General features: G+C 33.2%; 1 protein-coding gene across 1 annotated transcript; it reads left to right on the top strand.

Annotated features, from left to right (window-relative positions):
• Positions 1-1,116: 1,116 nt before the first annotated feature.
• LOC133203744 (universal stress protein Slr1101-like) lies at positions 1,117-20,160 on the top strand. Its single transcript, XM_061339525.1, has 4 exons — positions 1,117-1,285; positions 5,263-5,343; positions 13,008-13,114; positions 19,104-20,160. Exons 1-4 carry the CDS (start codon positions 1,216-1,218, stop codon positions 19,311-19,313), a joined length of 468 nt encoding a protein of 155 aa, XP_061195509.1. The 5' UTR covers positions 1,117-1,215; the 3' UTR covers positions 19,314-20,160.
• Positions 20,161-20,816: the final 656 nt, after the last annotated feature.

Here is a 20,816-nt window from a genome sequence, read left to right as displayed (position 1 = left end):
AATATACAATGATAATAGCATTTACATTTTGTAATTAAAAAATATGATAATTTTTAATACAAATTATATGTATATCAGATCATGACTTATCCATGTTAACAATTAAGGGATACTGCGCTCCAATCTGTGCTATAAGTGATCTTCATTTAGAAATTGAAATAAGTTTTTTTTAAACATTTTATTAGGGTAAGAATAATTTATCGAACACTTTTTTGCAGTTCTTCCACAATAGTCAGGCCCGTTGGAAGCAATATAATTTGGGGGAGGGGGGAGGGTCACAACCAAACATTTTCAGTTGGAGGGGCTCTACCAAGCAAACACATTTCTAAAATACTTTGCAAGCAAAAGTATGAAAATAAATAAATAAATTCAAAAAAGGGTGGTATCAGACATTACTGAGGAGGGCATTGAAAACGCAGTAAGTGGTTATATATATTTTTATAGAATACTTTATACCCCCCCCCCCCCCAATTTCTACGGCCATGACATCGATATCTGTTCATCAATATTTCGTTATGTAGGCCTATATGAACTTTTTTTTCTTCGGAATAAATTTAAATTCGATTTAATTTACTCATGGTCCAAAAAATTAATTATTCATCGGACGGTGGAAAGAGATCGATAGTATCAACATATTGAGCATTGCAACATACCCCCACATTAACGTTTGGAAAGAATCACTGCATCACGAGGTTATGGGTGGATCCAGCAATTTCTGAAAGGGGGTCCAGGCAGGGGATCAGATCAAAACTAATCGGTAAGAATTTGAATTTTTCTAAACATTAGAATATTTAAGAAAAACTACACAAATGTCCGGAGAAAGGGGGTTCCAACTCCCGGGGGAAAATAGTAATTTATATTAGAGCAAATATATTATGCCGCTATATACTACAAGAGAAATTGATAACCAACTAAAAATTTTGTTGCACTATTAAAATTAACAAGGGTTAATTAATATTTTTTTTATTTCAAATTGATAATTTGTAAGTGCGGTAACCTCCGTATTATAACCTGATAAACAGAGAAACAAATTCCATTGGGTGAAATGACCTTACTTTACCTTTGTACTCCATTCGGATTACATCTGGCGGTCGGTATTCGGGACATTTCGAGAAACTTCCAACTCAGCAGTAATCAAACAACCTCGCCGACGTTCTGATCAAGCCGGGTTTAGGCCAACAATTTTTTTCTTCGTCTTAAGAAACAACTGAAATTATGGCGGAATCTGAGAGAACAGTAGTGGTAGCAATGGACGGAAGTGAAAATTCTGATTATGCCTTTGATTGTAAGTGTTATTTATTTGTGTAAATGTTTTCTATTCGCGCCCAACATGCACTTGACTGCAATCTGTGCCTGAGAGAAAAGCGACTGTTGGTCGATAGGCCTACAACCAAATTTTTGTACATGGTTGTATTAATAGTTTAGGGTATTAATATATATATATGAAAAACGGTGTTTAATTTGCGATACTGAAAGATTAGCTTTCGTTATGAAATCGGTCATGCGTGACTGTGAATAATTGAGAGCTGCATACGTGCGTATTCTAACCCTTGGTTATCCAGATTTCAGTTTAAAGTTATTGACCCACATCTCTGTAAGCATATTTTAGTCGTGTTGATCGTGGACTGGCTCTCCAGTCCTCAATTATTTATGACTGTCACACTTGCAGAGAGAGGGATAGTAATCATTTGGATGATTGTGAGAAAATTTGATTTCCCAGTCCACATGGTCCATGAACGAAATTAAATTATTTGGTCATTCCTCTCTAGGGTAGAGTGGGGTAATTTCGACCACTAATGCTGATTTGTGGCTTTCAATCCACAAAACACGACTGTTTTCAAATGTACTAGTTTAAAAAAGATTCAAAGTAATTGAGATCGATTTTTTCAACATATTTTTCTGCTTTAGGAGTTAAAAATGCATAAAAAATAATGATTTGGTTTAAAAATAAGTAAGTATGTTGCATGGGTTAATTTCGACCGGCCTCGGGGTAATTTCGACCACAACAAACATCAAAAAGAAAGATAACTCTTGCAATGCAAGTAAACTTTACCTGTCGCGTTTTATTCAAAATTTATGGTCCGAGAAACTATTGCCTTATTTAGAAAATACCTGTATCTATCTAGCTATCTCTCTCAATAAAAAGATTAAAATGGATAAGTACTAGTATCCATACAGTAAAGAAACGGGTTGGGTTACAGTACTTAAGCTTTTCAATGCTGTCTTATAATTATAGACATCTTAATTCTTATTCTTAATTCTAAATTCTGCTTTTAATTCGCCAACTCTATATTCTAAAATTGTGATATATATAGTTATGCAAATAGATAAAATTTTCTCAGATTCCACAAATAATTTCTTTGATATAATTTTTAATATGTCCTACCTTAAAGTGATTTTATTTAATATCGTCTTTTCACAACAGAATCATACAGATTGTATATATATATGTATAAGGTTTGAGCATAGCATTAGAATTGCATATATTTTCCTTCACTAATTTTTACCATTTACACATTCATTTGGAATGCGTTATATTACGTATTGTACGTGTTTTTTTTTAATTCTTAAAAGAGATAGATCCTGAGAAATTCGATCAAGTCAATTAAATAATGATTTACAGAAGCAAAGTTCTCGGAAAATCCTCCTCCCCCCCCCCCCCCGAAAAAAACTCAATCAAATCATTAATAATGTATAACATCATAGTTTTTTTCAAGATTGTTGTGGCTCTTTTGGTGCGTTGTTCTGATATTTTGGGTACTATTTGGATTTATGTACCTGGACTGGGTGATACGATCTTAATACGACTGGTTCGTTGGTTTTTCGATAGCCCCAGTCCTATCCGTCAAAGTTTAGGCATTCGTAATGATGAAAAAATTTACAAAAACCTTCTTTTTTTTTTTTTTTTTTTTTTTTTTTTACATACATTTAATATTGCCTGCATCCTCTCTTGTTAATTTGACGGGTTTGGAAACTTTTGGATTGCTCTCATGTGTTATTTCATAGCCAGTGCCGACTCCGTGTTCTCTCGCACGTCGATCAGTGATGCACCCTCGTGAACAGCCCGGACAATATACTAGTATATAGCTAGGCATGCATATGTTAATCTGACATATTTTTTTAATATAAAAGGTTATATGTAGATAATATTGTACATATACAGTATAATCATTTTTTTTGGTTGTTGTTGAAGATCTAACTCTGCATTGCATTAACCAGCTGTTAAAGACAACTTACACATATTTCAGAATAAGTGGTCGAATTTACCCCGCGTCCTTAAAATCAGTAGGGGTAATTTCGACCAAAATCAAATGGACGTTTCTTGTGCATTTTGAGAGAAATCCAAGATAAATTTGTACAATTCTGCAACTTAAAGATATTCCAAGGAAAAATAAAACAATTTTAATTTAATTCGTGCTGTAGACAGTTGAACGAGGTTAAACTTAAAAAGAGGTTGTACGAGTTGTCTCTCTTGCATTTCCTTGATAAATCAAGCGCACTAAAGACGGGAACTTAAAACGTCAAACTGGAGACATAAATAATAGTAAAAATATTATTTATATCACTGATCGAGGCATATTTGCGATGAATAATTACACTAGGACACACAATTTGAAGAATAGTTTTCTATAATTCCGAATAAATTAAACATGTCTCAACGCTTCCGTAGATCTTTGTGTAGTGTTGTGTTCCTGTGGTCGAAATTAAACGGTGGTCGAAATTACCCTGACTTACCCTATTTGATCCAAGCGGTGGATAACCTTTTGAGAGGGTGGCTTGTACAACTACATAGTATGGGTTGACACAAATTAAAGAAAATCCCTCACATGATGCAAGTTGTGTCAGTTTTGATGTGTGCATCATCTGGTTAAAAAAAAAACTCTCCTCCTCCTCCTCCTCAAAAAAAAAAAAAAAAAAAAATCAATTTCTTTAGTATGCTTAAGATGTAGAGAAAATTCCATTCTTGACACATATATTAATATCATTAATGTGAAGATTAAATTCTGTGGGTAAAGGAGTTGGGGGCTGGCTAGTCATAAGGACACAACGTGCTTCCTAAAGCATTTTCAAACTAAGCCCCAACCCTGAGGCATAAACCTGCACCTTGGGGGGGGGGGGGGTTCAAATGTTTAATAGAGAGCTCTGGCATTAAATTTCAATAGATTTACCCAAAATTTCATGTGTTTTTCCTTGATGAATATTTGTTATTGACAACTGGAATCAAAGCTATTGATTATTTAACTGAACATGGGCTCGTTAGGAGAGATAAAAGTCCCTACAAGCATCTGCTGTGGAATCAATGAAGATATTTTTAGAAAATGAATGAGAAAATAGCTAGATTGTGGTTGGTGTTTTGTGTTGACTGCTAGGTCACATTTATTGATTAATGGTGATAATCAGCAGGATAAAAAATATTTTTTGCCCTGAAATCAGTTTGTTACTTGGGCAGGCATACCTGCCAAGTGACCTGCATTCGGTGGGTCACACCTGCAAAAATGACCTCTCACCCTACTCATAATGACTTACAGCATGTCATCGTTTTCACCTGCAAAACTAAATAATCCCCCTTTTTTTGACAACACCGCTAAATAATCCAAAGAGAGATAACTCTAACTTACTATAAACGGGAGTGTAAATAAGATAATCTTTAAGAGATGACTTATGAATTTATTGTGTTTCAAAAATAACCTGTCTGAGATTTACTAAAAGGTAGAGTTGTAATCGCACACCCCTCCATCGGATGGCCTTGAGTTGCACAGAATTCTAGGGGGTTTGGGTCGGGGTGGGATATGTACATCTGTGTGCAGGCATTTATGCCCACAAGGGCCAGATGTGCTACATAATATACCCCTTTTATCTAATTTACATGAACACTTGCTGACACAGACATGAAAGTATAGATATATTAAAGGTATAATTACATACAAATTGCATAGAGTTTCAAACCCCTTATATTTATACCTAGCAGCAAATGATGGCTTACTTGCTGCTGTTGAGGGATGTTATAGCTTGCTGAATGAGAAAGATGATTTTTAGCTCACCCGAGCCTTTAGCTCAAGTGAGCTTTTCAGATCAAAATTTTTCTGTCATTGCAATCATCATAAACTTTTTACAATTTCATTTATTCTCCAGAACCACTTGGCCAATTTCAACCAAATTTGGCACAGAGTATCCTTGTTTTTTATTTGCTAAGCACAGATGAGAGGAATATTAGTGATGGATTGCCTTATGATATTGACTGTACAGTAATGTGTTTTGTAGGGTACATGAAGAATGCCTACCATAAGGGGGATCATGTGATCTTTGTTCACTGTCCTGAGTACCACACGGTTGTCCAATCACGTAAGTTTACTATTCTTTATGTTTCCTGTTAGTTATCTCTATATTGTACTCATTTCAAACAGCGTTTACAGCATTTACATTGTACACAGGGATTTATCAGCCTATTTTGGGAAACGCCATTTTTGGGGAATTGGGAAAATATTATTGGCTGTTTGATGAAATTGGGAAAAATTAAAAGTGTTGTTTAAATCATGTATTCAGGAGTAATTCATTTAACATTTCAGCATGAACTTTAATTTGAGCAAACAAACAGACAATTAAATATGATCCAAATTTATCATACAAGATCAATTATGAATAATAGATTAATAAAAGTAAAATTGACTTCAATGAGTATAAAATATTTAAAATATAATGTAGGGTAGTACATTTGTGTATGAGATTCCAATTTAGGTCATTATAGAATATGTGTCTGAGATTATAAACCTCTTGCAAAAAATTAAGTACACATTTTCTCAAAGTCCTCTTTTAATATGTATTAATGCATTGAAAATATATTTTTCTAGCAAAATAATGAATGCAGTTCTTATCATTCATTCGTAGATCAATTGAGTAGGTGGAAATAACTTAATAAATCTATATAATTACACAATATCACCATTTTCGGAAAAACAGAGGAAATTCGGATAAAAAGTTGGCGATGTTTTTACAGTGTTTTTAAACGTGTTACGACTGTAGCTTTGCTAAATGAGTTAAGTAGATGAAAATTACAGACAATCTGACAATTTCACTTTGTGTTTTTCCAAGATAATTAAATATGAAAGCATTGTTAACCAATTGGGAAAAAATACTGCCAAATTGGGAAAAAATGAACTCATTTTCAATTGGGAATGGGGCCGAATTTCGGCCCCTGAGAAGGTACTGATAAATCCCTGGTACATCATGTATATTGTATACCAGCACTGCTGTAAATCTGGAAATTTTTACTTTTGACAATAGATTAATAGCAATCCATTCGTAAACATATTTTGTTTTAAATTATATCCACAAGAAATATGAAACTCTTATTATTTAAGCTTTTTAACAAGGAAATTTTGATCTAATGTAAACTGAAATAATTAAACTGAAATATTTTTATTCTTAGTCTATGAATTTCATTGAAGTGCTTCTTTACATGATTTTATCCTTGCACATACAATAATGACAGTAATGTTGAGACAAGGAGACTTTAATTGTCAAACATTTGACCGATGCACCCATTCAGTATTTCAAACTAATCAATTGTTTGCAGCCCAAAATTACCTGGGACAGCTACTGATTTATCCTCTCTACTTTAGCGCTGCGTGTACTGAATCGACAAAAAATTTAAGTTCACATTTGCAGTATACACTTGACTGTTCCCCGAGTTGTCATGAAATAAGTGTTTTATTACCTAACCTACTATATAATTTCTTAAAGTAATGATATCGACATAATAATCAATGGCTTTTAAAATACATTGACAAAAGTTTGTATTATTTTTTAAAACCAAACTAAACAAGTTGAATATTAATCAAATATTCACACCGATTGGTGTAAAATCAGAAAAATTAATGGGTGTGATATTATCATGCACTAATAAATGAAAAAAAAAAAAAAAACATGTAGTAAACAACATAATGATGTCTTAAAAATTTGAATATTGCACGTTTATGGCAAAGATCTATACTGAATGAAAGGGGCCTACATTTTTCCCAAACTACCCTCAGAAAAGGTGTTCATGGCCTCTTCTTTGAAATGATATTAAATTGAATATATATTTAAATTGGTATCAGGTTTACTTTTCAGATGATAATTTCAAATTGAATGAAATTGCTTCAATTTATATATAATTCAATATTATAGCTGTAAAGTATGGGAAATTAACTATGACGTCATAATGGAACAGTTCAGCCATGCAACAGTTCATTCTGTGACCGGGTAAACAGTTTTGACTGTTTCATGATTTGCAAAAACATTAAAAAGAATCAGGAAACAGTTCAAAATGCCTAATTACAATTTATATAGTAGGTTAGGTAATAATCAAAACTAACAAGCATAGATGACAGAGGAAAAGCAAGATATATTAATGATATATATTACGAAACGTAAAAATATATTAAGAAACATAATATATATTAAGAAATGTAAAAGTAAATATATATAGCATTTTGAGCAAAATTTGCAAAATCAAATCGAAAAAATTTCCAGGTTTATGATTTGCTGATATAGGACCCATTAACAATTGCATAAAAAAATATTTATGGTTATTACTATTTCCTTGGACTTCCATGGATATTTCAAGCTTCAGTGCTTTTTTGTCATAAAATTGATTTAGTTTATGTAAGATACTAAAATGCACAAGTTTTTGTCCATTAATGAACGTGAATTTCCAATAAGAAGAGTTGTGACATGACCCGGCGAGTTTTCCTTTGAAGTCAGCCGTACCTTAACTGCGATACAGAACACTTTTAGTGGGTGTTTCTTATGCAAATGAGCAGAAACTGTACTGTATCTGAAAAATATCAACGATACAGTACGGTTTATTTTTAGCGATGACGGAAAACTGAATCCGTATCTTAAATAATATAGACATAAGAATCAATCAAATCGCAAGATAGCGCTGTTAGTATTTATTCAAAATTTGAGATGAATTAAGAATAGAATTTTACAATGTAAAGTTACCAGTGGCGGATTCAAAAATTTTAGAAAGGAGGGAGTGGGGGCAGTACACAAATGGTTTTCATCGAAAAAAAAATGTCCAAACTGGAAAATCGGGAGTTTCGTGGGGGGAGGGGGGGGGGTAGATTCATAATCAGGCCTGACACTATATGTGCGTGATCGTTTCGTGTTGATAAATTAAAAGTGTACACAAGTTTAGCAAACATAATTTTCGAAAGCCAAAAATGAAAAAAAAAATGAAAAGGGGGGGGGGGGGGGTACCGACGCTCGCGAGTGAGTGCTGGATATGCCTTGGTTCCTCTACATTTTGTTTCAAACATGAAGGTAATATGCCCCCTTTCTTACATCTGTTTATTTCAATTTGGAGCCAAGTATTTGTATACACATGTATGACGACCGGTCGATAACATTGTCGGACATTTCTCTCAGAATACAACCTCCCCGAAACATTTTTGCTTCAAATACATTCCCAATATATGATTCTTATGTATCAAAATGTTTTGCACTAAATTCGTAGGCTAAGCTTAGATTTAAAAAGAAGTCAGCAAGAGCTAAATAGAAAGGAAAAAACCTACGCAATCAAAATAAATTAAATTTTGGGAAAACACATTATATAATGCATCTCATAATTATAACTATTTAAATTGATAGATACCTGCACGTCCACCTCACTCGGCATTTCAGTTGCGACTGATAAAAATGGGGTACTAAATCATCTTTCTGAAAAAATCATCTGATTGATTGAGAGATTTATACCCAAATACACATGTAAATTAGCGAGGTCATAAGAAAGGTCATGTCACAAGTCATTTAGAATACTCGTTTCCTACTGTATCGGAGATACAGGGCCCGGCTCGAGCTATCGCTCTCGCCTTAAGCCCCGCCCTGTATCTCCGATACAGTAGGAAACTCGTACTCTAAATATAACATAAACATTGTTGTATTCATTGTGGAAGATATTATCAAACATATATCATAGATGCATACAACCCAATGCTTTGTAAGTGTTATTTCATTGTGCATTAGACTGTATATTTATTTTAAAGTACAGTACTCATTTTTATAGAGCTTTGAAAAACAACTCCGCACAAATAGAGATTGTAAAAACTTGACCAGGAAATTTTTGTTTTAGCTTCCTGCATACAAGTATCAAGAAACAACTGATAGTTTTTAGGTTTATAAAGATGTAGAATAGAATAGATTTATTAATATATTTGTCAATTGTGGTCACACTTGGGACACAACATAGATATGTGTACAGTAACAGATGTATATATACATTGGGGCAGATGGAAATTTATATAAATAATGAAGCAGTTCATGCATGAATTGCCATGTTCACCAATGAATAACCCAGATAATTTAAATGGTCGTATAATTACAGTTTACATGAATACACTTAGAAATAGTTGGAGTGCTATTAAAATAAATAGCAGACATAAGAAGCTGTTTGTAATATGTATAGTATACAATGATATAGATTAGAAAAAACAACAAAAAAATCTTCTCTGTGGAATGAAATGGGTTGGTCACATAAACACGGACATGGACAGGTGGAAACCAAAAATGTGTACATGTATACATGTATGTGTGTATGTATGTATTCAGCTATGGATGACATGAGTGAAACACATCAAGATTTCTGTGTCGTTAATACTTGTAATTTATATGTAATTCCTTACAATTTACTGAATGGAAAGTGCAGCCTTGCAGAATTTATTTGGAGATAAAGATTAGATAGTAATAAATATTTTGAATGCATCGTCACAATTAAATCTGTGCCATTACAATGTTGTGATGACATTTATAATAGGGATAGGCACGCAAAAAGTCAATTCTATTCATCAGTTGCTAGTACAGACAGATGCATAAATTTGTTTTCCTGTCTTGAAAAAAAAAATATAGCTGCCATCATGGAAAATAACTGTGATGCTATTACATAATTTTTTCCCTAAAAATTAAAGTATAGGCATGACATCGTCACAACAAGGTATGGTCCTCTTAAAATGTCAGGATGATATTGCATAGGTCTCCATTTGTCTGTACAGGCTAGCTTTATCTTATCTGAAATGTATACAAAATAGATATACACATATGATAGTAGGTGTACTAAAGGTGTAATAAAGTATACATCTATGTATAAAGCCTTCCCTGTCCTTTCTTTTTGGTTCCTACCGACCTTGAATACTTGTATCAGTGAATGTCTATTCTTACCTCATCATCCTTCCTTTATTGCAACAAATTGAACAGAACTCAAGTCAGCTAATAATATGCAGTTTCTGTGTGGAAATACATACTTCAATTGGGGGTTATATAGAAATACAGACATAATCATGCTAATGATTAAATGCAGTGGAACACATGCATAGAATGTGAAATTACATTCAAGAACAGATCCAGTAGTCATTAGAATATGATTCTGTTAAGCCCACTGTCTACACAGCACCTGGTACAAGAGAACACTTCATTATGTATAAGTAGTTAGATGTAGGGAAACACAGTGCATTTAGTGTTTTAGTAACGGCAAACACTTAAAGTAGAAATCTGTAAAGACTGTTTTATTATTATAATGCTGCAATGCAGTTTACGTAGAAAATAATTGAAGGTGTTCTAATGGATCAACATAAATCTAGTATGCTCATCCTTTTTATGTAGAAAATATTAAAGGAAGCATACCTGGTTTGACAGAGGACAGCTCCATTTTAATTGTTGAGTGAGAATATGCCGAGCTCCTTAGAGATTTATAATGATATAGAATCGATATTGGCCCCATTTATGACTAATTATGCAATACTGATTATTATGTTAAAAATTACTGGCATAAACCTAAGATATCTTTAAAAATTCTTTTTTAAAAGATTAATAAATTTTAAATTCATGTAAGTAGATCCATCATTTGCTTTTTCCCCCAAATAATTAAGACAGGATTATTGCATTTTACCATTTACTTGGTGTTTTTAGTGCAATTCCAGGAAATAATGCCAATATTGTAATTTATATATGTCAGAAGTGATATTTTGTTAATTAGGTCTGAGTGTTAAAAGTTAATGTTAGGATCCATATAATGAAAGGGTTAGCATTGCATATTAATTTTGTAGACATTATCTTAAAGTAATCAAATTATGAATGAAACAATTTTTACTTCCTTAATGTGACCAAAAAAAGTTGTAGATAACCATTCATTTCCTGTCGTAATACAATTTCCAAGAAATTTTGAAATGTAGTTTTATAATCTGGAATATTTTATGGTGGAGTTCATTATAAGTTTTACTATAATAACACTCCAGTCCTCCAACATCGAGTGCTCGAGATAGATGGGGATTGACCCTAGAAAATGTGTGTACACAATGATATCTATGTGTGTCACAGCAATATAGGTATTCCTACTCAGAATTATTTGTTAGATCATAACTACTGTCCCACAGAAGGATGAGGAGAGCCTAACTTTATTTGTTTATAACTCCAGTATAACAACAGTCTAGAGTTTTTGTTTCTACTCTATTGATAACAGTTAAAAGTGCTCTTTCTTTTTCTTGAGAGGTCAATGAATCAATATTTAAGTCCAATTTGGATTCATAGATCTTTGATGAATGTAATGAAAGTGTGGTACAAATGACACATTTTTAAAACCTTGTTCTGTAATTTAGGGCACATTTTATGGTTGTCAAAAATAACATCTTTCATGGACATTTATTTGCTTTATGATTTATCAAGGATTTATTAATAGGGTCTAAAATATTGATTAATGTATGGGGGATTAATTTCACGGATTGTAATTTTCACATTTTTCTCTTCTCTGACATGAATGACATGAAAAATGTTCAGATTTGATTGTAAATTGAATTTTGTTTTGCATGGCATTTGAATATATGCATTTAGGAAATAAAACTTAACAGTACACAGCCTGTTTATACACCACATTGTTTGTTTTTTTTTTGTATTCTGCTCCTGTTTTTAATGCATTCTGTCATAGACGGCTTGGCACTCACTCACAGCAGTGTAATGCACATTAACAATGTTAAGTGAAGTCACTGAAGTGTAAAGTTGTAAACAGTTTGTATGGTATGCGCTGTGTAAGCACACAACAATAAGATCATTCTATATGTTTTCTTTAATAAGGCTAAGCATCACATGAGTTTTTGTAACACGAGATAGTTCACCCCTTTTTAATGTGTTCAAGAATTTTCCTGTTTAAGGACTTCTTTTTAACAAAGTTTTGTTTTGTAAATCTATTAAAATATTTTAACCCAAATTGTTGCTACCAATCATTCATGCCTTTAACTTGTAACTTTGTGTTTCAAAAGTAAATGAATCTTGGCATTGCTCTAAGAAACTGGACATTTTGTCATACCAATATATATATTTGTATACCATCAATGAATTTAGATGAGCAGAATGAAATATTTCTCATATATAATATAAATTGCTTTTCACAATGGTAATACTGGGCTTGGCAGTAGAGCAGCTAACTCTTGAGTGTAGCTATGGTGATGGCAAATTTGACTGTGTTAACTGACTTGTTTTTTGTGTTTATTGCTATGGTGTTGTAGATATGGTGATGGCAGATGTTACTGTGTTGACTGACACAATTTCTTGTTTGTAGCTATGGTGATAGCAGATGTTACTGTGTTGACACATTTTCTTGTTTGTAGCTATGGTAATGACAGATGTTACCATGTTGATTGACATGTTTACTTGTTTGTAGATATGGTGATGGCAGATGTTACTGTGTTGACTGAAATGTTTACTTGTTTTGTAGCTATGGAAATGGCAGATGTTACCGTGTTGATTGACACATTTTCTTGTTTGTAGCTATGGTAATGACAGATGTTACCATGTTGATTGACATGTTTACTTGTTTGTAGATATGGTGATGGCAGATGTTACTGTGTTGATTGACATGTTTACTTGTTTGTAGCTATGGTGATGGCAGATGTTACTGTGTTGATTGACATGTTTACTTGTTTGTAGATATGGTGATGGCAGATGTTACTGTGTTGACTGACATGTTTTCTTGTTTGTAGCTATGGTGATGGCAGATGTTACCGTGTTGACTGACATGTGGAAGGAGGAAGAAAAAAGAATCAAGGAACTGTTGGAGAAACTAGGTCAGCAGATGAAGGACCATGGGGTAAGTTTTCACTGGGAAAAGTGTAGGAAAATTATGAATTGTTGGTAAAATCATGCTGAGCACATGTATGAAATTGAATCCGAAATAGAAGATACAAAACTAGACAATGTAACCATTAGGAAGTGTTAAACAATAATAAAAAAAAAACAAAAAAAATGTACCCTGATTTGAATGAAGTTATAGAGCATCTAAGAGCTATGGTGTGATGTAGTCAAAATATTCTGAAAACTGATAAGCATTTAGACTGGCAGAGTTCAAGATGTCAGTCCAGATTGTTTTTACAGATGAAGTTTAAATTGTCATCCAGACTGGCAAGCCAAATCATTTGAATGGTCCAGGTAGTTTTTTTTTTTTTTTTTTAAAATCTGTTCAAGTAGCATGACTGGAGAAAAACAAACATAAGTAGACACAGTCAGAACTAAAAGAAGACACAGTAGACATAATGAGAGCTAAAGAACACAAAGCATAAGTGGACACAATCAGAACTAAGGAAGACAAACATAAGTAGACACAGAACTAAAGAACACAAAACATAAGTAGATACAATTAGAACTAAAGAAGACAAACATAAGTAGACACAGTCAAAACTAAAGAAGACATAAGTAGACATAATCAGAACTAGAGAAGGCAAACATATGTAGTCACTATTAGAATTAAAGAAGAGAAACATTAGTAGACACCATTAGAACTTAAGGAGACAAAAAAATAAGTAGACACCATTGAAAGTAAGGAAGATGCAAGTAGACAGGATTAGAAAGTAGAAGAAAAACTTATAATAAGTAGAAATTTCCTTGTGGTCCATGGATTGTCCACCTGCATGTACACTTATTTTTCCACAAAAGAATATGAGATATTGTTTATTTGCTTCAGTGTAGGTATGAAAGGTGAGTTACCATGCTCGTAGTTCAGTATTTTTCCTCAATTATAAATAAACATTCCTCCTGTCAGTATTATGAAGAGGTTGGATGCTTGAATTGGTGAATGTACAAAAGAAAACAAAAAAAAAAACAACAGAATGTTACACCTCAGGGACAAGTTTGACAGAATGAATATACAAAGCAAAATACTAGAGGTTTTCTCTCTCCCTCCCTCCCTCTCTCAATTTTCATGAATGTTTCAAATTTAAATAAAAGTATTGTATGATATGTGAACATAATTTTTTGAATGGTCAGATTTTTAAAACCTTGTTTGCTGAGCACTAGTTATTATACAGATGTAACAGGAGGTTTATTTGATGGTTAACTACAGCATGTTCACAAATGTATGCTGAAAGAAAATACTTATTGTCTTGAACAAGACAGAAAATAGACACCTGAATCAGTGGTTGTTTCCACAAAAAGTCTTAAGAAAAAGGGAAAAAATTGACAACTCTGAAGTTTTTTGTTTAATATACTAATTTTCTCTACAGAATTAAATATTCAGCACATATTCTATTGCAATAGAAAAAGATTTTTTTTTACCTTTCTATATCGTAAAGAATCTGGGGGAATAAGACGAGCCGTGTGCCCATGCCCATTTTTCGGCTATGCAAGAACATTTATTGGAAAAAATCTCTCAATTGTTCGAATTTACTTAAGCATTTTAATGTTTACCGTAGTTTTCAAAATGATATTTACATTATAAACAAGCTAAACAGTTGACTTTCATTTACTGTCACATATGTCTTACATGGGTAAGGACTTCTATTTAATAATTAATCTGCATATTGAGTGTTTACTCTTATTGTGGAGATATTATAAAAATGTTAACATCGTATATAATGATAATGGTGATCTAGAAGCGCTTTTATTTAAAATAAATAAAAACGGGAATAAAAGTATTCAAATATCTATTATAATTTTTATCCGGCATTTTAAATGATTTACTGTAAATAAGTTCATTACTACATGTATATCTTTTATTTCCAGTGAAAAATATGTTATTCCTATAGACATTTTTTTAATAAAGTGAAAAAAAAAAATCAAAAAAATCAGAGCATGACTCGAACACTTTCCTCAATAAACATCCATTTAAAGAGCTCCTCGCTAACCACTAGACCACGGAGTCACACTAACATGTCTCTTTAAATAGCATACATTTCTCTATATTTAGCAAGCGTTTTTGAACTTAGAATTTTTTAAGACCACGGTGAAAATTTAAGTAAGTTAACTTAATTTTTTATGTAGAGTGGGTCTTCATACCAAATTTTTGCAAGTGTAAAAAGCAACATCATTCCATTGCCTTTCATTAATCGTTCTCAAAAAAATGGTACGATGACCCACTCTATTTAAAAAATGTAGTTATATCATCCAATTTATGTCAGTTTCTGTGAAAATTGAGCGTGATGCCATTTTGTTGTGTTAATCAGAATCATTTTCGCTGTTACAGTATTCATGATTTGTCAAATTTGTATGCAAATGGTAATAAGCATTACATTAATTCAACAAAAAGTGAAATTTTTGTAAAATGAATTTATTGATTTTTTATCGATCGTTATGTAGGCATATGGCTCAGCTTATCCCCCCAGTTTCTTTGTGTTGGAGAATTGGAAAATTCTTGTCTTACTCATGAAATATTTTGTGAAGAGATCCACAGGCCTGCCCTGTTGCAACCGCTATTGAAATAACCACCACTATTCAATTGAAATAATTATTGCAATAGTGGTTGAGAGTGCACTTAAAAACAACACATTATAACCACTATTGAAATAATGACCACTATTAAAATAAAATGTAATTATTTTAATATTAAATAGTAGTTGAGAGTGCACTTCAAAAACAACAGATTATAACCACTATTGAAATAAGGACCACTATTGAAATAAAATGGAATTATTTCGATAGTGGTTGAAAGAACATTTCAAAAGCAAAATCGCATTACATGTATAACCACTTTTGAAATAAACACTACTATTGAAATAGCTATACAATAATGATTGAAAATTTATTTCAAAAACAACACCTCATTGCAACCACTACTGAAATGGACTACTTTTGAAATAACTATTCAAAAGTGGTAGAGAGAGTATTTAAAAACAATGCTACATTGCGTCTAGTTTGAAAATAACAAACATTATTGGAACAAATTGTTTCATTAGTGGATGAGAATGCATTTCAAAAGCAATAACATATTGCAACCACTACTGAACCAGAAGTCTCTGATGAGACTGTAGCTCTACTGGTCTGTTTGTATAACAAAAGAAAAGTAGCACTTGGATTTGAAACATTGCAACATGCAACAATAAATAGAATTATGTATCTTAATGTAGTCTACTTTTGTGACAAGTTATATTGAAATCAAATGAAAACTAGGAGTAGTAGCGTTTTGAAAGTATTTCACGGAAATTCCTATTTTTAGTACCGGTAACCATGACAACACCACTCACCCAAATAAAAAAAACAGAAATACATATTATGTATCGTAGTGTATTCTTACTGTGTGCCAAATTAGATTGAAATCAGACCAAAATTGTAGGAGGAGTAACGTTTTAAAGGAATTTCACAGAAATTTCTATTTTAAGTAACCATGGCAACACTGTTCATCGAATTCAAAAACCAATGCAATAAATTATGTATCTTAGTATAGTCTTCTTGTATGCCTAATTATATTAGAAGCAGACTAAAACTGTAGCAGGAGTAGTGTTTTAAAGGAATTTCACAGAAATTTCTATTTTTAGTAACCATGGCAACACCGTCCATCGAAATCAAAAACCGATGCACTAAATTATGTATCTTAGTGTAGTCTACTTGTGTGCCAAGTTATACTGAAATCGGACCAAAACTGTAGGAGGAGTAGCGTTTTAAAGGAATTTCACAGAAATTTCTATTTTTAGTAACCATGGCAACACCGTCCATCGAAATCAAAAACCGATGCACTAAATTATGTATCTTAGTGTAGTCTACTTGTGTGCCAAGTTATATTGAAATCGGACCAAAACTGTAGGAGGAGTAGCGTTTTAAAGGAATTTCACAGAAATTTCTATTTTTAGTAACCATGGCAACACCGTCCATCGAAATCAAAAACTGATGCACTAAATTATGTATCTTAGTGTAGTCTACTTGTGTGCCAAGTTATACTGAAATCGGACCAAAACTGTAGGAGGAGTAGCGTTTTAAAGGAATTTCACAGAAATTTCTATTTTTAGTAACCATGGCAACACCGTCCATCGAAATCAAAAACCGATGCACTAAATTATGTATCTTAGTGTAGTCTACTTGTGTGCCAAGTTATATTGAAATCGGACCAAAACTGTAGGAGGAGTAATGTTTTAAAGGAATTTCACAGAAATTTCTATTTTTAGTAACCATGACAACACCGTCCATTGAAATCAAAAACCGATGCACTAAATTATGTATCTTAGTGTAGTCTACTTGTGTGCCAAGTTATATTGAAATCGGACCAAAACTGTAGCAGGAGTAGCGTTTTAAAGGAATTTCACAGAAATTTCTATTTTTAGTAACCATGGCAACACCGTCCACCGAAATCAAAAACTGATGCACTAAATTATGTATCTTAGTGTAGTGTACTTGTGTGCCAAGTTATATTGAAATCGGACCAAAACTGTAGGAGGAGTAACGTTTTAAAGGAATTTCACAGAAATTTCTATTTTTAGTAACCATGGCAACACCGTCCATCGAAATCAAAAACTGATGCACTAAATTATGTATCTTAGTGTAGTGTACTTGTGTGCCAAGTTATATTGAAATCGGACCAAAACTGTAGGAGGAGTAGCGTTTTAAAGGAATTTCACAGAAATTTCTATTTTTAGTAACCATGGCAACACCGTCCATCGAAATCAAAAACCGATGCACTAAATTATGTATCTTAGTGTAGTCTACTTGTGTGCCAAGTTATACTGAAATCGGACCAAAACTGTAGGAGGAGTAGCGTTTTAAAGGAATTTCACAGAAATTTCTATTTTTAGTAACCATGACAACACCGTCCATCGAAATCAAAAACCAATGCACTAAATTATGTATCTTAGTGTAGTCTACTTGTGTGCCAAGTTATATTGAAATCGGACCAAAACTGTAGGAGGAGTAGCGTTTTGAAAAATTGTTTACAGACAGACGGACAGACAGACAGACAGACAGACAGACAGACGGACGGACGACGGACACCTTACTATCGCATAAGCTCTTCTGGTCTCTGACCAGTAGAGCTAAAAACATCCACTATTGAAATAATTATTTCAAAAGTGAACAATTTTTTAAAGTGGCTGCAATGTGGTTTTTAGCTTTGAAAAGCATTCTTAGCCACTAATGAAATAACATATAATTACTTCATTAGTGAACGTTATTTCAACAGTGGTTGCAACATGGGTTTGATTTTGAAATGCATTCTCAACCACTATTGAAATAATTATTTCAGTAGTGAACATTATTTCAATAATGGTTGCAAACTGGTTTTGGTTTTGAAATGCATTCTTAACCACTATTATTTCAGTAGTGAATATTATTTCAATAATGGTTGCAAACTGGTTTTGGTTTTGAAATGCATTCTTAACCACTATTATTTCAATAGTGGTTCAGGGGCTGACAAATAGAATTTTTAGGCACTTGTCCTAGGGCAAGTGCATGGTCAAAATTCACTTGCCCTACCTGAAAATGTGCTTGTCCCATCATGCATAAACTATTATCATATATTTATTTTAAAATAATGGCATACAAATACTGAGTAGATCATGCAAACCCCTGTACAATGCTTTAAATCTATGACTTGCATATGGATTTTATTTTTTCAAGTCATTGCCCACGGGCAAGTGGTTGATAAAATTCCACTTGCCCCTCCTTAAAATTCACTAGCCCCTGGCGTCGGGCAATGGGATTTGTCAGCCCCTGTGGTTGTATCAGCACCCTAATTGTTTAGGCAATTGGTAGAAAAAAGGTAAAATGCATCTAATTTAAACAGAGGCATTCTTCCCAAGAAAATTCATGATTCACAGTGATTGTACTTAATATGTGTGTATTATCTGTAGATATTGTTTATAAACATGTATTTGTTTTCACAGATTGGTGGGAAAGTGAAGAGTATTGGAGGCAGTCCAGGGGAGGTAATCTGTCAGGTGGCAAAGGATGAGAATGCTGCGCTTATTGTAACAGGGACCAGGGGGATGGGTAAGATCCGTCGCACGTTCCTGGGCAGCGTTAGCGACTACATTCTACACCACGCCCATGTCCCAGTTCTGGTCGTTAGACACAAGGATGACCCCAAACATTAGAGGTCATCTGCCACTCACTGTGACTCTCTGACCCTCAGGATCTTCTGGAAACCCATGCCACAGGAAAATGTTTTCATGGATTCATTAATTTTATTTTGACCTTTTAACTTACAAACAACTGGTATTCAAATGCAAATTATTGTCAGTATGCTGTTGTTAATGATTTGACATTTCCTTACCCTTTTATACCCTGATTTAAACTGCTGAGAATTGTAAAATTAATAATCAGTTTTTGATATATTTGAGGAGGTGAAAGAAATTTCTGAAGATGTGAAAGAATTTTTTTTTGTCTTTTTAGATACCTAACCAATAAGCATTATCATTTCTCTTTATGCATTCTCTTTTGTATTGTAGAAACAGTTTGTAATTTTCTTGACAAGCTGTTGAATTTAGGTAATACTGATTGATGTTTGTGCGTTTTCTGGCATGAAGTTGTGGATTTGTAGTTTGGCTTGAACCCGAATGTAAGCAGAGAACTGGGGGGTGGAGAGGTCAAGGTCATTGTAAAGAGTTGCCATAATCTTCAAGTATTTTAGTGCTACCCAAGTTTGTACCCATACTTAGTATTTTTTAAATTCTTTTTTATTAGATGTATATTTCTTGTCAAATCGTATAGAGCAAAATTAAAATAAAGGAGCAAAAATTTAATTAGAAGAAAAATTAAAACATTGTATTTGGAAGTTTATTAAAAATAATGTGTACTTGTAGATGCGTCAGTTCGTTTTTTTCTTCGTTTTCAATATGTATGTTATTGGTGCATGTAATGCCTGGTAAATGCCAGAAAAAGACCAATAAAATTTAAATATCTACTTTGTAACCAGTTAATAAACTGAAGTAATATGTCAAATTTGAATGTTGTTCTCTGTTATCCGAGTTTAGTAGACGACTGTTTGCAGAGGTGTTCACTTTTACGTAAATTCCGTATTTATCCTAGATTTTTTGAAGTTTCAGAATACCTATTACAGACATACCGTCGCCCTCTTGGCGCAGTGGCTAGATCGTTCACTCTAGAGTCGCGGAGTAAGGAGTTGATCCTTACGTCGCGGGTTCGAATCCCACTGTGGGATGTGGAGACCGGTCCTTCGGATGAGACCGTATAAACCGAGGTCCCGTCGTGTCGCAGTAGGTGCTGTTCCCCAAACGGCTCCCCAATCCATTATGATGCCCCATTCCCTACAAGCTTCAATATATTAGACAATTCTTTTGTAATATAGATGGGCACTTTATTTTTAAGGGTATTTCAATGGAAAACTACTCCAATATAGCCATATGGGTATTAGCCAATCAAATTTCAGCGCATGTGCTTGCACATGTTTTCTACATTTTTCACATTAATTTTCTTATAGTGTCTCACAATACATACATTTGTGTTAAATATTAAAGAATCTCATTGAAAAATAAGAGAGATGTAACATTTAAGTATTAGCCAATCAGAATTAGCATACGCGCATGCATGGCCTTGCATTCAATTTTGATAGCATCATAATGTAGGAGCTCTATGTG

The sequence above is a fragment of the Saccostrea echinata genome, unplaced genomic scaffold, assembly GCF_033153115.1.
Source record: "Saccostrea echinata isolate AGI-Se365-2 ecotype Australia unplaced genomic scaffold, CSIRO_AGI_Sech_v1 ptg000051l, whole genome shotgun sequence".
In the NCBI taxonomy this organism is placed as follows: Eukaryota; Metazoa; Mollusca; class Bivalvia; order Ostreida; family Ostreidae; genus Saccostrea; species Saccostrea echinata.
The sequence above is the reverse complement of the archived record's forward strand: the minus strand, read 5'-3'. Positions and strand labels throughout refer to the sequence as shown.

Bases quoted from the DNA above. Each gene is read 5' to 3' on its own strand.
- LOC133203744 (XM_061339525.1), top strand. From the start codon at position 1,216: ATGGCGGAATCTGAGAGAACAGTAGTGGTAGCAATGGACGGAAGTGAA. The intron at 1,286-5,262 runs GTAAGTGTTATT...TGTGTTTTGTAG, and splicing joins TTCTGATTATGCCTTTGATT to GGTACATGAAGAATGCCTAC. The intron at 5,344-13,007 runs GTAAGTTTACTA...TCTTGTTTGTAG, and splicing joins CCACACGGTTGTCCAATCAC to CTATGGTGATGGCAGATGTT.